At 53.1% G+C, this 15,689-nt stretch overlaps 1 protein-coding gene and 1 pseudogene across 1 annotated transcript; one reads left to right on the top strand and one right to left on the bottom strand.

Annotated features, from left to right (window-relative positions):
• Positions 1–15,689, bottom strand: part of LOC129047051 (zinc finger protein 135-like) — a 208,199-nt pseudogene that overhangs the window by 95,352 nt on the left and 97,158 nt on the right.
• LOC118700678 (olfactory receptor 14J1-like) lies at positions 8,240–9,196 on the top strand. Its single transcript, XM_036405273.2, has one exon. It carries the CDS (start codon positions 8,264–8,266, stop codon positions 9,194–9,196), a length of 933 nt encoding a protein of 310 aa, XP_036261166.1. The 5' UTR covers positions 8,240–8,263.

Below are 15,689 nucleotides of genomic sequence, written 5' to 3'. Positions count from 1 at the left end.
TATGGGTCGACTAATGACCCCAAGCTCTAAGAGTCTCGTCAATGCGAGATTAAAATTCTTGAGCTCACATTTGATTCCCCATTGCATATGTATCAAACTTACGACCTTCGCTATTGCTTCCATACGAATCGCGATTCTTTGGGGCGTCCCCCTGTTTCGCCACAGTCGTTCCCGCGCTGTGGACGCTGTCCCCTGGCCAGGAGTTCCCCCGTCGCCCGGACTCGTCGATCCCGGGTTTCGGCACCACTATGTTGCCTTCTTGTGAAGGCCGCGGTGACCTGGTTTCGGAGTCCAGCACGGCGATCCCCTCCTTGGGATCCCTCGGGGCCAATAACGAACGCTGACACCAATGTGGTGGACGGTTAAAGGCGTTTATTGAGGGGTCTCGAGGGTATTTATGGACTAAGGGGCTTCTCTACGTCAGACGGGGGTCTGGCTATGCTTTCTAGGGTTAGTATGGAGTGGAAAGTTACTGGCATGCATAGGTTAGGGGGGCTACACGTCTGGCTACATTCCAAGGGTGATCCTTATCTATGGGGAGAGGGGTAGAAGGATTCCTGTAATTTTCCGTCACAGCCCGAAATCTTCCGAACGCCTGTCCCTATGCCTACTACACTCGTCCTTCTTCTTTCTTCTTCTTGTCTTCCATCTCCTGTAGTGATGTTGGCACTTGGGGATTGGTTTATGGTGAAAGTGCACTTGCCAACATGGGTGAAAAGTATTGGAAAATAAAGGTAAATATCATGTACGTAGATTTTTGTATAAAAAGACATGACTGCCTCGTGGGTGGTCAGAGAGTGCCTGTGACTGCTTGCAGATCAGACCTCTGTTGGGCAGACAGAAAATTTTGTAGATAAGAAATAATAAACAATCCGAAGATCAAAAAGCTGAAGAGTCCAGACTCGTCCTTTGAAATGCGTGCCACCCAAGAACCACTCTACCCGTGTCGGGGCAGAGACAGACAGCCGAACCCGACAATAACCACTAACTCATCCCTTGACTGTCTACATAACCTCTGCACTGTGCTTTCCTTGACCAATCACCCTGTGCCACGAACACTGCAGAAAATGGAGTAGATGAAGAAGAAGACAGGGACTACACCCCAATTCCTGCATCTTGCTTCCTATCTACACCGTATTAAAAATCCCCAAACCTAAATTTCTCACCAAAGGGACATAGTATATTACTCTCTATAATCTATTTCACACTTTGCTAAATTCTAATCTATTTCAAAGTCTTGGAAGTCCTCTCCATGGGCGAAGGTGAAAGGGCAGTGTTTCTCTGGGGGTCAGGATTCCTCAGAGCAGACAGAGAAATATTCCCTGTGCCCTGGATTCCCACACATTTAACCTTAAATCCTTTAACCCTTAATATGTGAAGTTACCCAAAAACGTACCAGGTAGATTGGATTAGAAGGAGAAGACATAGAGAACAACAGAAAGACAGAAGATCCAGAGAAAGACACACACATGGGTACCAACTGCTGGGGTTCCAGCATCACCAACAGAGGAACCCCAGCAGAAGGCAGGATCCAGACCCTGGACTGGCCTCATGCTCCAGCTTTTAACCCCCTGGGCCTTCATGGCCCCACCCCTGGGGTGGGACTGCCAGTTGCTTGTCCAATGAGAGCCAGGGTAGCACCACCTGCTGCTGTGTGATTGATTGATTGATTGATTGATTGACAGCTCAGCCAATCAGAGCTGGGTTAACATCACCCCCTGCTGTGTGATTGACAGCTCTGCCAGGCCAGGGCTGGGGGCAGGGCTCTGTCCCACCACAAACCAAGGCCTGACCTGGCCCTGGCCCAACACGGGCATTCCGAGCATCCCAAGGTGTCTCGGGACATGGATCTCATCCAGCCTCTGACAGCGACCACAGTGACACTACGGAACCTCATGGAGCCATGGGTCAGTTGTGACAATGGAGATCCAAGGAAACGATGGTGAGACTGTGGAATCCCAGAATCATGGAATCAAGGAGACCATTGTGCAAATCATGGGCCCTATGGAAGCAAGGATCAACGATCAAACTGTGCTTTGATTGTGATTGATTTAAAATAGAAACAAGGAGCCATTGTTTCACAGCGGGGCTGTGTGGGGCCAATGGACCCTTGTGACTCTGTTGGGGCTCATGAAACCAAGAAGCCATTGTGACATTGCCAGACCTCATGGAGTCAAGGAGACCATTGTGACAGTGTGGGCACCCATGAAGTCAATGGAACATGGAACAGGCCTGCCTGGTTTGGCCTCCTGGGGGCTGTCTGACAGGTCCCACTGAATTTGGCATGTCAAGGGCCACTTCCCATCTGACCGTGAAGCACTGGGGCTCTGTGCTTTTATTCCTGTGGGAAAGAACTGTCTTTCTTGTCTAGGCACCCATGGCCAAAATTGGGATTCTGCATCTAAAATTCCCTATATCCAAGGGTTACTCCCAGACAAAATCTGCCTGTACAGTCAAGTCTGGCCAGCCTTGGCCTCTGGTGGCTGCCTCTCATCTGCCCCTGCCCCACTGGGGCTCACTTGTTTCCTTCCTATGGAGACCATTGTGACACTGCGGGGCATTGTGGAACCAATGGGCCATGGTGACACTGCAGGCCCTTGTGGAACCTCTGACACTGTAGGAACTTGTGGAACCAAGGGGAGCATTGTGACCCTGCAGGGTACCCTGGATCCAAGGTGCCACTGTGACACTGTGGGGCCTCGTGGAACCAAGGACATTTTGCTGCTCTGTTGGGGCCAAGGGGCCAGTGTGAAGCAGCAGGGCTTTGTGGAACCAAGAGGCCATTGCTGCATTTCAGGGCCTCGTGGAGCCAAAGGGCCATTGTGATCCTGCAGGGCACTGTGGATCCATGGAGAGCATTGTGGCATTGCAAGGCCCCATGGAATCATGGAGAGCATTGTGACACTGTGGGGCCTCATGGAAGGAAGGGGCCATTGTGACACTATGGGAACTTGTGGAACCAAGGGAATCATTGTTGCATTACTGGGCCCCAATGGAACCAAGGGGCCATTGGACACAGCCAGGCTTCATGGAACCCAAAGGCCATTATGACACTGTGGGGCCTTGTGGAACCATGGAGACCATTAAGATCCTTAAGGGCTTGTGTAATCATGGGGCCATTATGACACCTGAGGGCCTCATGGAAGCCAGAGAACCACTGTGGCACTGCAAGGCCTCATGGGAGCAAGGAGCCATTGTGACACTGCAGGGCCCTGTGGAAGCAAGGGAACATGAAATAGGTGTGGCTGCCTTGGCCTCCCAGGGGTCACCTGACAGGTCTGGCTGACCTTGGAATGTGGAAGGCCACTCCCATCTGCCCCTGAAACACTGGAGCTCTGAGCTTTCCTTTGTATGGAAAAGAACTGTCCATCTTTTCCAGGCATCCATGGCCAAAATTAGGATTCCACCTCCAAATTTCTGTGTATCCAAGGATTGCTGCCAGTCAAAAGCTGCCAGGACAGACAGGTCTGGCTGGTCTTTAACTCCTGAGTGCCAGAACTCACCTGTTTTCTAAACACTGGAAAGGGCTCTGTGCTTTTCTTTGTATGGAAATAATCATCCTTCTGCAGGCCCAAATGTCTGAAATTAGGACTCCACATTCATAATTTCAAATATCCAAGGGTTGCTCCAAGCAAACCTGCCAGGACAGACAGGTCAGGCTTGCCTTGGCCTCTGGTGGTTGCTGTTCATCAGCTCCTGAAACATGGGGGCTCCATGGTTTCCTTCCTATGGAGACCAATGTGACACTTGGGAGCCTTGTGAAATGAAGGGGCCATTGTGACACTGCAGAGCACCATGGATCCAAGGGACCATTGTGACACTGTGGGGCCTCGTGGAACCAAGGACATCATTGTGGCTCTGTTGGGCCACATGGTCCCAAGGGGCCAGAGCAAAGCAACAGTGTGGGAGTTAGCCTGGCTGTAACTCAGAGTCCGACAGATTTTACCCCGGAAGAAATGGGCGTGAGTTTCAAGTCCTAGGAATCATTCGTTTAACTTAGGGTGAGTTTGAGAGTTCCCCCATAAGCCTTTAGTGTTGGTATGCTAACTTGTCCAAGTTCTACTCCTCTATTGGTTACTTGTTTCTTCTATAGGGTTATTGTTCTAGTTTTCTAGCCCCAAGTGTACATGTTGTCGCTTCCCCTTTGTCTCAGGTTTTAGGATCCTGCCCCTAATTCTATGCTTGACTTCTCCATGTTTATTGTTTTTCACCCTGTTATTAAAGTTCCTTTTAAACAACTCCATTGATCCTGCTCCTTTTCATTTCCACCACCATCATCCTGAAGTCAGGGAACCAGAGAGGTTTGTCACAGCCACCCTCATTGTGACCTTTGGCGCCCTAACAGGGACCATGACACTCAGGGCACCCTGTGTCAGTCACGTCAGCTGGGGTTAGCTGATGGATAGGCCAGTGCTCCTGTGGATTTTGGATTGTGCCAGGCCCAGTGGATTCATCGTTGCTTCAAGGGACCTTGCACAGGATCGGCAGGGACAATGATGCTTTCACCTGCATAGGATTGCAGGTGGGTTTGGGGAAATGCAAGACATTTATTGCCCATTTTGCCACTGTGTTTTTACAATATGCACCCATGTCCCATAACTGATTTGGGGTGTTCTGGTGGCTCTTCCCTATAAGGCAGAGAAAGAGAAAAATTGCAGCCAGACATCCAAAGTAGAAAGGAGCATATATGGATGCTTTAATTCTCACTGATCATGACAAAATATTTTCAAAGAACGAATTAAAATCAATCATGAGGTGGATCATTAAAAATTTTCCCGAGATCTCTGCTGATGAAATCCATACCACTGGGTTTTGGGACTCAGTGGGAGTTAAATGTACAACCTTTCAATCCAAAGGGACTCCATTGCACCGTGCATGCTCCCCATCTTCCACACCATCCTTGAGACCTTTCACCAGCATGCAGTGTGCCTAAAACTTAATCCGTTGGGCACTGCTAACTCGGGACCTCCCCTCAAACCTGCCTTTCTCAGACCTTCCACGATGGTCCAAGATGGCAATGGCCACGCTGTCTTGGAGCATGATGCCCTGGAGACTCAAGATGGAAGGAGCCCGAATGTGGCTCAGGAACCCGACCATCCTCCCTCCATCTTGGCTCCTTCACTTCCTGCTACCACAGCCTTCTCTTCCGCCCTGAATGAACCTCCAGACTCCACCCCCACAACTGCGGGTAACGCCCCCACTGTCAATCATTCCACCTCCACCCTGGGCCATGCCTCCAGTTAAGGAAGGAGACTGGCAAATAACCTCAAAACTTCTCATTGTCCCCGTATGAAAGAAGGGGGCAGAAACCCAGGTGTCAGCCATTGGTTTATGGGGAAATCCAGGATCTGTGTAGGGCAGCTAAAGACCATAGGAAGGACTTACCTTGTTTTAATGGCCTAATGAGGGCCATGTTTACAGCACATCTTAAGCCCCTATGATTTAAAATATATTATGACCATGCTGTTGTCACCTACAGAATACACCCTGTGGGAAGGGGGATGGAAGTGTTTACTAAATCAATTCATAGCAGACTATGCTAATAATGAGGCAAGAGCGGAATTGACAATCAACCATCCAGCTGGAGAAGGACAACACAGCCTACCAGATGATCAAGCAGCAGGTATCCCCAGAGAAGTATTGGATGATATCAAAGAGATGGCTTTGAAAGCTTTAATCCAGGTGTCAGATGGTAGCACCCCCAATTTGGACTACCTTGGGTGGCTGCAGCTAAAGCTTTAGGACAATCAGACCATCCTGGGTGCCTGTTGAGTAAGCAAACCAATGCTGCCTCCCTCACATTGAGTGGCTGCTCTCAGACACAGAGACCATCAGACACGCCACCTTGCAGAACAGCGATAGAGTTTTTAATCTGGGCACATGGGCATGGCTGTGTAGACTCTGAGGGCGTGTGCTGCATGAACCTCTCCAGCCACAGCCAGTCAATCCACAAGAGCATTCAGGTACTGAAGGAAGGGTTCAAGAATCTTCAAGTGGAAAACAAAGACTGGTTCAATAAACTCTTCCAATCTAAGGGACTAAAGGGTTGGATGAGGTCTGGCTAAAAGAGGACTATGAATTCTCAAAGTGGTTCTTGTTGCATTGTTAGTGGTCCCATGTTTCTTTGGATGCTTTTAGAAAGTCTTACAAAATTCTTTCAGTTCCATCTTTGTTGTAAAACAGAAAGCAGGATTATACCCAACACAGGCTCCTCATGGACTCCTTGGAGGAGAGAATTGGAGGCCAGGATGGCACGAAAACCTCTCAGAGACTCAGTGTGGGAAGGAAAATCCTTAAAAGTACCTAAAAGTATTCTTAAATCCATAAAGTACCTGAAAAACCTTGAGTATCTCAAGGCATTAATGAGCCCCACTGAGTGTCAGTACAAAGCTCTCAAGGGACTCGTTAAAGCAGATAATTGGGGCCATGATTGCACAAACCTCTCACAGAGTCTGGATCAAAAGGGAAGCACCAAGTACCTTGAAATAACTGAAGTACCCTGAAGCATTAATGAGCCCCACTGAGTGTTGTTACTGCAAAGCCTCTCCAGGGACTAATTACAGCAGATAATTGGAGGCCATGACTGCACAAACCTCTCAGAGACTCCAAGGCAAAAGCCAAAGCCAAAGTCCTTTGAAAAACCTGCAGTCCCTGCAGGAGCATGAAGGAGCCCCCAGGGCCATTGCTGAGCAAGGCTCCCCAGGGACTCCTTGCAGCAGATCCTTGAGGCCACTGGGATGTGGGCTAGGGGGGGATGCTGAGGGCAGCACAAGGGGCTGACAGTGCCCTGCCTGGCTGGGGCTGTGCCAGGAGGCCCCAGGGCCTCAGGACAAGGTGTCTCCTCCCAGCCCTTGGTGGCACAGACCCTGCTGTGCCCCAGGGCACCAAGACTTGGCTTCTCTTTGTCCCCACCTGTCATCATTGCCTGCAGTTCTCTGCAGGGGCCTGGGGACACTTGCTCAGTCGTGTCCCTCACTGGGGCCCATTAAAAGTGCAAGAAAGTTTGGAGTTGGATTCTGCCTTGGAGTTCTGGAGAGGTTTCTTCAGCTCCCTCTCAGGGACTGATGCTCAGGGCCTGAGCACAAAGCCCCAGAGGCTGATTAAAGTCCTTGTGCTGTGTCTGTGCTGCTGAGCTGGGCTGGGCTCCTGGCACAGAGGCAGCTCCTGCTCACCAAGAAGAGCTTCAAAAGCACATTTCCCTTGATGAGCAGCTCTTGTGCCAGCCCAGCAGGGCTGGGGCACTGCCTGCAGCCAGCCCGGGCACAGCACAGAGGCACAGAGAGCTTCAATCAGTCAGGGCTGGGAAGGGGCTGAGAAGTGCCTGGGGCACAATCACTGCCAGCCCTTGGCACAGCAAACTCTGGCTGCAGGACAATGCAGCTGCAGCTCCTGGAGCCACCTCCTCAAGCTGGAACATCCCGATGCCTGCAGAGCCTGTGAGTACATTCTCTGCTTGTCTCTTGTGCAGAGCAGCCAGGGGTGCCCAGGGCTGTCCTGCAGAGCAGGGTCCTGCAGCCCAGGGCGCTGTGCTGGGGCAGGGACTCTGCTGCCTGCCAGGGACAGCTCTCAGCCAGCCCTGGCAGCTGCTCCCAGCACTGGGGAACAAGATCTGGGTGGGGGGAGACAGCTGGTGAGGCTTGGGAGTGTTCTCCTTGTGTGGGGAGGATGCTGCATTGTTCAGGGCTGCTCCCAGCATGGCATTGAACTGCAGAACATTTCCAAGTAGATTATACAGGGAGCACAGCAAGGCAGGGGCTGCATGAAAGGGAAAATCCTGCTTTTTTAATCTACTGCTCTGGGTTGTCTGGATGGGAAATTGCACATAAATATTAATCTCTCAGTTCAGGCTGAGAAAAATGAAAAATATTCTCACAGATCTGAATAAACCAGTCAGTGACAGAAATCAGCACAGGGCCCCTCACAGGCAGCATCAGTGTTGCTTTTCCAGCCTCCTCAGGGTTTCCCTGACATTGCCATCAGAGCCTGCAGAGCCAGAGCTGCCCCTGGGCAGTGCCTGAGCTGGGAGGGCTCTGCAGGGCAGAGCTGAGCCCCCAGGGCTGGGCTGGGCTCTGGCAGCACTGGCAGGGCCCAGCCCTGGGCACAGGGAAGCAGCTGCTGGCAGGGACAGCTCCAGGCAGCAGAGCCCTGGGCAGGGAGTGGGGGGAAAGTGCCCCCAGGGTCTGCTGGGATATTTCAAGTCCTCTCCAAATCCAACTATTCCATGATTACTTTTCTCACAGATCCCCATGACAAGACACTGCAAATGTCCAACAGCAGCTGCATCAGGCACTTCCTCCTGCTGGCATTGGCAGACACGCGGCAGCTGCAGCTCCTGCACTTCTGCCTCTTGCTGGGCATCTCCCTGGCTGCCCTCCTGGGCAACGGCCTCATCATCAGCGCCGTAGCCTGCGGCCACCACCTGCACACGCCCATGTTCTTCTTCCTGCTCAACCTGGCCCTCAGCGACCTGGGCTCCATCTGCACCACTGTCCCCAAAGCCATGCACAATTCCCTCTGGGACAACAGCAACATCTCCTACACTGGATGTGCTGCTCAGCTCTTTTTCTTTGTGTTCTTCATCTCAGCAGAGCTTTCCCTGCTGACCATCATGTGCTACGATCGCTACGTGTCCATCTGCAAACCCCTGCACTACGGGACCCTCCTGGGCAGCAGAGCTTGTGCCCACATGGCAGCAGCTGCCTGGGCCAGTGCCTTTCTCAATGCTCTCATGCACACGGCCAATACATTTTCCCTGCCCCTGTGCCATGGCAATGCCCTGGGCCAGTTCATCTGTGAAATCCCACAGATCCTCAAGCTCTCCTGCTCCAAATCCTACCTCAGGGAACTTGGGCTCATTGCTGTTAGTGCCTGTTTAACATTTGTTTGTTTTGTGTTCATTGTTTTCTCCTATGTGCAGATCTTCAGGGCTGTGCTGAGGATCCCCTCTGAGCAGGGACGGCATAAAGCCTTTTCCACCTGCCTCCCTCACCTGGCTGTGGTCTCCCTGTTTGTAAGCACTGCATTGTTTGCCTACCTGAAGCCCCCCTCCATTTCCTCCCCGTCCCTGGATCTGGCCCTGTCAGTTCTGTACTCGGTGGTGCCTCCAGCCCTGAACCCCCTCATCTACAGCCTGAGGAACCAGGAGCTCAAGGCTGCAGTGAGGAGACTGATGACTGGATGCTTTCAGAAACATTAAACTGCTGGACATTTCTCTAAATCAATTGAAATAAAAGTCGTCTTTTATACTTCCTTTTAGTTTGTTTGTGGGGTTTTTTTCCTTTGTTTTAGGTTTTCCATATTGTCCACAAAGAAAGGTCATTGCTTTTGCCATTTCTCATTTGGTTTCTCTCCACCTTCCCTGTGACCACAGACTCTTTCAATGAGGGCCTGTGCTCTTGGTGCCTTTAATGGAAGTAAAGGATGTCCCAGCAGAGTTTTCTGCAGAGATGCCCTTGTGTTGCCTTCTCTGGAGCTGCAGCAGCAATGTCTGTGTGCAGAGCTGGGGCAGATCAGTGCTGGCACAGCAGCTGTGCCCAGCAGCAGCAGCAGCACTTGGTGTTGCCAGTGCTGCTGCCGTGGCCCTGACCCGCTGCCCTGGTGGCCCTGGTGTTGCTGCAGGGCCTGAGTGCTCTCGGGGCCGGGCACAGCCCTGGGGGTGGCAGTGCCGGGGCTGCAGCAGGGACAGGCCATGGGCACTGCTGGGGCAGCGCTGACGCCTCAGGCCAGGCCCTGGGGGCTCCAGGCTCCTTGCCCAGGCTCTCTCAAGAGCACGGCCAGGCCAATGCTCAGCACAGAAACCCCCGTCAGCAGCCCCAGGCTGGCCGTGGGCAGGCTGGGGGCAAACAGCACGGCTGGGGCTCTGCAAGGGCCCTGGGCCAGACGGGAAGGAGCAGCAGAGCAGGGGCTGATCCATGCCCAGTGCGCTGCACGGCCCAGGGCAGCGTCCCAGAGTGTCCTCATGCAGCTGCCAACAACATCCCCCCTCTGCAGCCCTGGCCTCTCCCCCAGCTCACACAGGTGCCCCATCCTTGCAGGCACAGACACGGCAGCACTGCCTCAGCAGCCCCTGTTTGCATTGTACACAGCAGGGGGAGCACCCCCATGCTGTTGCTGTGGGGACATGAACCTGAGGGAGCACAAATGCCATCAGCCCCTGGGGCCAGCAAGGGCTGGGGGACACGAGGGAAACCATTCAGCTTTGTCCTGGCCTCTGCAGTCAGCCAGAAAATTTGTTCCCATCAGCTGGGAGTTTCCTGTGCCACTGCAGACGCTGTTGCTCAGAGCCAGGGCTGCCTGGCAGCCACCCCCAAACTGCCCTGAGCATTTCCTGTGTGCCACCTTTGCTTTCTTTACTCTTCATGGTACAAATTTCTTCCTCTGGCCCACCCCTGCTCCTTCCCCTTCAATCAGCCCATCTCTCTCCTGGTCCTGCTGGCCACACCATTCCTGATCCAGGCCAGGAGCCATTGGCCTTCTTGGCCATCTGGGCACACTGCTGCCTCATGTCCAGCCTGCTGTCCATCACTCCCTGCAGGTCCCTTTCTGCCTGGCTGCTCTCCAGCCACTCTGTTCCCAGCCTGTAGTGCTGCAGGGCTTGTTGTGGCCAAAGTGCAGGACCCGGCACTTGGACTTGTTCAACCTCACCTTGTTGGATTTGGGCCCTGGATCCAGCCTGTCCAGGGCCCTGTGCAGAGCCCTCCTACCCTCCAGCAGATCCACACTCCCAGACAACTTGGTGTCACCACGGTTCCACGAGACCCCAGAGTGTACCAGTGGTCTCCATGGTTCCATGAGGCCTCCCAGTGTCACAATGTCCCTTTGGTTCCATGTGAACCCTTGGTGTCACAAAGTCTCTTGGATCCTTGGGCCCTGCAGTGTCACAATGGCACCGTGATCCCCCAAGGCCCTGCAGTGTCACAATGGATCCTTGGTTCTATGAGGTCTGGCAGTGCAGCAATGCTCTCCTTGGTTCCACAGTGTCACAGTGGCCTCTTGGTCCCAAGAGCCACCACGGTGTCAAACATGTTTCCTTCATTCCAGGAGTCCCTGAGGAGCAGCCCTGGCCCCTTGGTTCCATGGGGCCCTGCAGTGTCACAATGGCCCCATCATGACACCAGGTCCTGCTCTGTCACAATGCTCTGCATGGTTCCACAAGGCCCTGCAGGGTCACAGTGGCCTCTTGGTTCCAGGAGGCCTCAGAGTGCCACAATGAATTCCTTGGTGCTGCAGTGTCACAATGGAGCCCTGGTGACACAAGATCCTGCAGTGTCACCAGGGACCCTTGGTTCAATGGGGCACCACAGTGTCACAATTGTTCCCTCAGTTCCCAGAGTCCTTGCAATGGAGCAATGGCCCCTTGATTCCATTGTCCCCAGGCTCTCCCAAGGGTCTCCTTGGCTCTGCAGTGGCACAATGGCCCCATGGTTCCATAAGGCCCTGCAGTGTCACAGTGGCCTCTGTGGTGCCACCAGGACCCAGACTGTCACCATGGACTCCTTGCTTCCATTCAGCCCCACAGTGTCACCATGGCCCCTTGGCTCTGTGCTGCCATGTCGTACACAGTGTCACCATGGTCTTCTTAGTACCACCAGGCCCCGCAGTGTCACAATGGCCCCTTGCTTCCCCAGGGCCCTGCAGTGTCACAATCATCAGAGAATCAACCAGGCTGCAAAAGACCTTGGAGAGCATCAAGTCCAACCTGGCACCCAACACCACCTTGTCACCCAGACCATGGCACTGAGTGCCACATCCAGTCTTTCCTTAATCACTTCCAGGGATGGTGACTCACCCACCTCCTTGGACAGCCCATTCCAATGTCCAATCACCCTTTGTGTGAAGAATATTTCCAATGTCCAACCTAAACATCCCCTGGTGCAGCTGAAGGCTGTGTCCTCTTGTCCTGTCCCTGTTCCCTGGGAAAAGAGCCTGACCCACATCTGGCTACAACTTCCTGTCAGGGAGTTGTAGAGAATGATGAGGTCTCCCCTGAGCCTCCTCTTCTCCAGGATAAACAACCCCAGCTCCCTCAGCTACTCCTCACAGGACTTGTGCTTCAGACCCCTGACCAGTCTTGTTTCCCTTCTCTGGACATGCTCCAGCCCCTCCATGTCCTTCCTAAATTGGGGGGCCCAGAGCAGGACACAGCATTTGAGGTGCTGCAGAACCGATGTCAAGCAAAGGGGAAGAATCCCTGCCCTGCCCCTGCTGGCCACACCATTCCTGATCCATTGCAATTCCAGGGGTTGGATGAGGGAAATGGTGGGGAGGGAGTGGGGACAAAGCGTTATTGATTGTCAGCCATAAAGGGTTTTGATTATTTTTGATATCTGTTCAGACTGGATTACGAGGTGCTAGAGGTCAAAATCAATTGGACATTCCTGATACCAATCTACAAATAGGAAAAGAAAACTTAACATGACAAAACACTTCTCTCTGAATTGTTTTCAAGGCAGTGTATTCACTTAGAATACACGTCTGAAATCTGTCTAATTATTCTCAGAATAAATAAAAACATAGAATATTCCCTGTGGCTTTTGTTGTTCTGGAGTTTTTGCACAAATGTTCATGAGCTTTCCTCACTGAATTCCTGAACTGAAGAGCTCAAGAAAGAAGAGTAGTAAAACTCATCAGCAAACTCCAAGTGGCTGAGGATCCATCCCCATCAGAGCAGCAATGAACAGAAATGGGCACAGCTTTGTGGCTGCCACCGCTTTGGCATGGGCCCTGGGCCTGCAGCAGGAGAAGCTCTTGAGGGCCCCAAGGCCGGGGCTCTTGTGCTGCCCTGGGCAGATGGGATGGCAGCAGGGGCTGCAGAGCTCTCAGCAGCTCAGGCCGAGGGGAGCAGGGCAGCCAGGGAGCCTCCTTTGGCCTTGGCCAAGCACCTTCCCCCATGGCTGGGGCTGAGTCCTGTGGCAGCTGCAGCTGCTGCTGTGCCCTTGGCAGGGGCTGAGGCCGTGGGGCCAGTGCCCAGAGCAGCCTGGCCTGAGCAGAGCGGTGGGGCCAGAGCCGGCTGGGCTGGGCTGGGCTCAGAGAGGCCCTTGGTGCTGCCCAGAGCTCAGGGCAGCTGGCAGAGCTTGCAGGGAGCTGGGCTGGGCTCCGAGAGCCTGGCCCAGAAACCATCAGTGTCCATCTCAGCCTGGCTGAGCGTGCAGGGGCAGGACTCAGGCCAAGCCTTGTGGGGCAGGGCCAGCGCCTGTGCAAGGCATTGCAAACAAGCAAGTGGCCCAGAGAGGAGGCTGCCCTGTGCCCTTGGTGGCATGGACAGAGCAGGGAGGGGGCCCAGGACATTTGTCAGCGCCAGCCTCTGTGCCCAGCCCTTGGCAGCCCTGGCTGCTGAGCCTAGCTTTGGCCTGGGCTGAGTATGGCTGTGGCCCAGCTCCATCCTCCTGCGGGGCTCAGGGCCTGTTCCCGGCCATGGCCAGCCCTGGCTGACTCTCTGCTGGCCCAGAAGCCGGCAGAGCCTGGGGCAGGGCTGTCTGTGCAGCCCCACAGGTGCCAGGGGCTCTGCAGGAGCTGGCAGAGGCTGCCCAGCAGGGAGGCCATTGGGCACAGAGCCCCAGGGCTGCTGTGGGCACCATGGCACAGGGGCCGTTCCCAGCCGCAATGCTCCTGGCCTGGGCTGGGCCTGCACAGGGGCTGGGCCACCATGGCTGGGCCAGCACAGGGCCACAAAGGGGCCACGCAGCCGCTGCCGGGGCTGACAGCAAGGCCAGGCACACACAAGCAATTGCTGAGCATGGTCTGTGCTGGCCAGGCCTGACTGTGCCAAAGGCAGAGCTCAGCTGCCCTTGGCGGCTGCAGCAACACTGCAGAGCCCAAAGAGCCTCCATGGCTGGGCTGGAGACCAAGGCTGCAGGAGGGAAATGCAGGGCTGCTGTGGGATGGGGAGGCCATTGAATTCCAGCACACACCTCAGCTCTCTGATGATCCCAGCACCATGCTGGGCCCTGTTTCAAACTGGAGCAGAGCAGATGTTGATGGCACAGGTGCCCTGCGGGGTTGACAGGGGTCTGCAGCTTGCAAGGTGCTCTGCTCTCCCTCAGGTGCTCTGGGAGAGATCCAATCCCAGCTGGGCACCTCAGGTAAAAGTGGCACTGCCTGTTTATGGGCACACAGTTGATGTCTGCCAGGAAATGGGCACAGGAGTTAATACCTGTTAGTTTCATAGTATACCAGCAAATCTTTATTTTCTGGGTCGTTTGAGTACTTTTAAGAAAAGGCAAAATTTTCCGCCCCGAAGTTCCTGGAAGTGTACTGATGGCAGAAGAAGAATAAATGCTGGTCTTCCTGTGGACTTGTTTCACCAATATCCACTGTATTACTTCCTCTCCCTCTTCCTTTAGTTGTTTCCAGGTCACCTGTTTAAATGGCCGTGTCTAAGGACACCCCTTCACTAGACCAGCTGAATCTATGTCCACCTTGCTGCTTTCAGATTTCCTCCTCCAGATGCTCTCTGGTCATTCAAGTGCCTGTCAAATGACTGGTTTCATGCTTTGGGCTGCAGGGACTTGCCCAATATTTCTGAAATTCAAATAAATATCACATTAGTCAAGATCTTAATTGTGTTTCTATCTATCACAGAATTTTTCTTATGTCTTTGCCTAAAACTGTTCTGTACAGAAATCCCTTGGGGATGGGGGACATGTCAGATGCTGCTGGGACATCCCAGAGAGCTGAGGGAAGAGCTGTGATGGTTATTAAACTGTTCAAATGTTCAGCTTGTGTTTGTTGGCAAGAAACCTTTCTGTGACTCTGAGTGCCACCAGGCCCTGAGCTTAAAGGACACAAACCTGATGAGTTGTGGTTCCCACTGCAGGGGCTGCACTTGGACCTTGGCTCTGCACAGGAGAGCTCTTCATCCCCTTTCTCTCTTTTCCTCCCTCTGGGCATGGAGGGAGCTCCTGACTTCAGTGTGTGACTCGTGTGTGCAAAGGGCAAATCTGGGCAGAATCGGGGCAGGGAGTGTTTGGGGGGGGACCTTGGGATCTGTGCTGGGCACAGAAGGTGTTTTCCATTGCTCTGAGACTGTCTGCTGTGCAAAGTGGATTTAATATCCAGCAGAGGAATGACTTTTGCATTTGATGGAGCTGTGCCTTCCCTTGGCTTTGCTGGCTGACAAGAAATGAACATCCCTCTGTGTCTCAGGCAGCTCCTTCTCCAAGGAAAGCAGGTGGGAGTTGGAGCCAAGGAGCTGAAAGCTGCAGGTGCAGCCTGGGCTGGAGGGAGCTCAGATTTGCACAAGGCTGCTCTGGGTGCCAGGGCTTGGATGGGGGAAATGGTGGGGTGGGGGTAGGGACAGAGTCTGATTGATTGTCAGCCATGAAGGGTCTTGATTTTCATATCTATTCAAACTGCATGAGGAGGTACTTGGATTCAGTGTCAATTGGAGATTGCAAATATCAATGTATTGACATAAATAAAAAACAACCTAAACAGGACATAAAAAAAATCTTTTTTCACTCTTTTTAAATATATTGCATTCACTTTGGATATACTACTGAGATCTGTCTAAGTAACCACAAATGATTTGAAAATTAAAATCAAATTATTCCCAGAGGCTTGGCTTGTTCAGGTGTTCTGAATGTCAATGAGCCCTGGGACACTGAATTCCTGCACTGAAGAGCTGAAGGCTGAACAAGCCTCTGGAGCAGGGAAATTCAGCAGCAGCCTCCAAGTTGCTGAGGATGTCA

This window comes from Molothrus ater, chromosome 34, assembly GCF_012460135.2.
Source record: "Molothrus ater isolate BHLD 08-10-18 breed brown headed cowbird chromosome 34, BPBGC_Mater_1.1, whole genome shotgun sequence".
Lineage (NCBI taxonomy): Eukaryota > Metazoa > Chordata > Aves > Passeriformes > Icteridae > Molothrus > Molothrus ater.
The sequence above is the reverse complement of the archived record's forward strand: the minus strand, read 5'-3'. Positions and strand labels throughout refer to the sequence as shown.

Bases quoted from the DNA above. Each gene is read 5' to 3' on its own strand.
- LOC118700678 (XM_036405273.2), top strand. From the start codon at position 8,264: ATGTCCAACAGCAGCTGCATCAGGCACTTCCTCCTGCTGGCATTGGCA.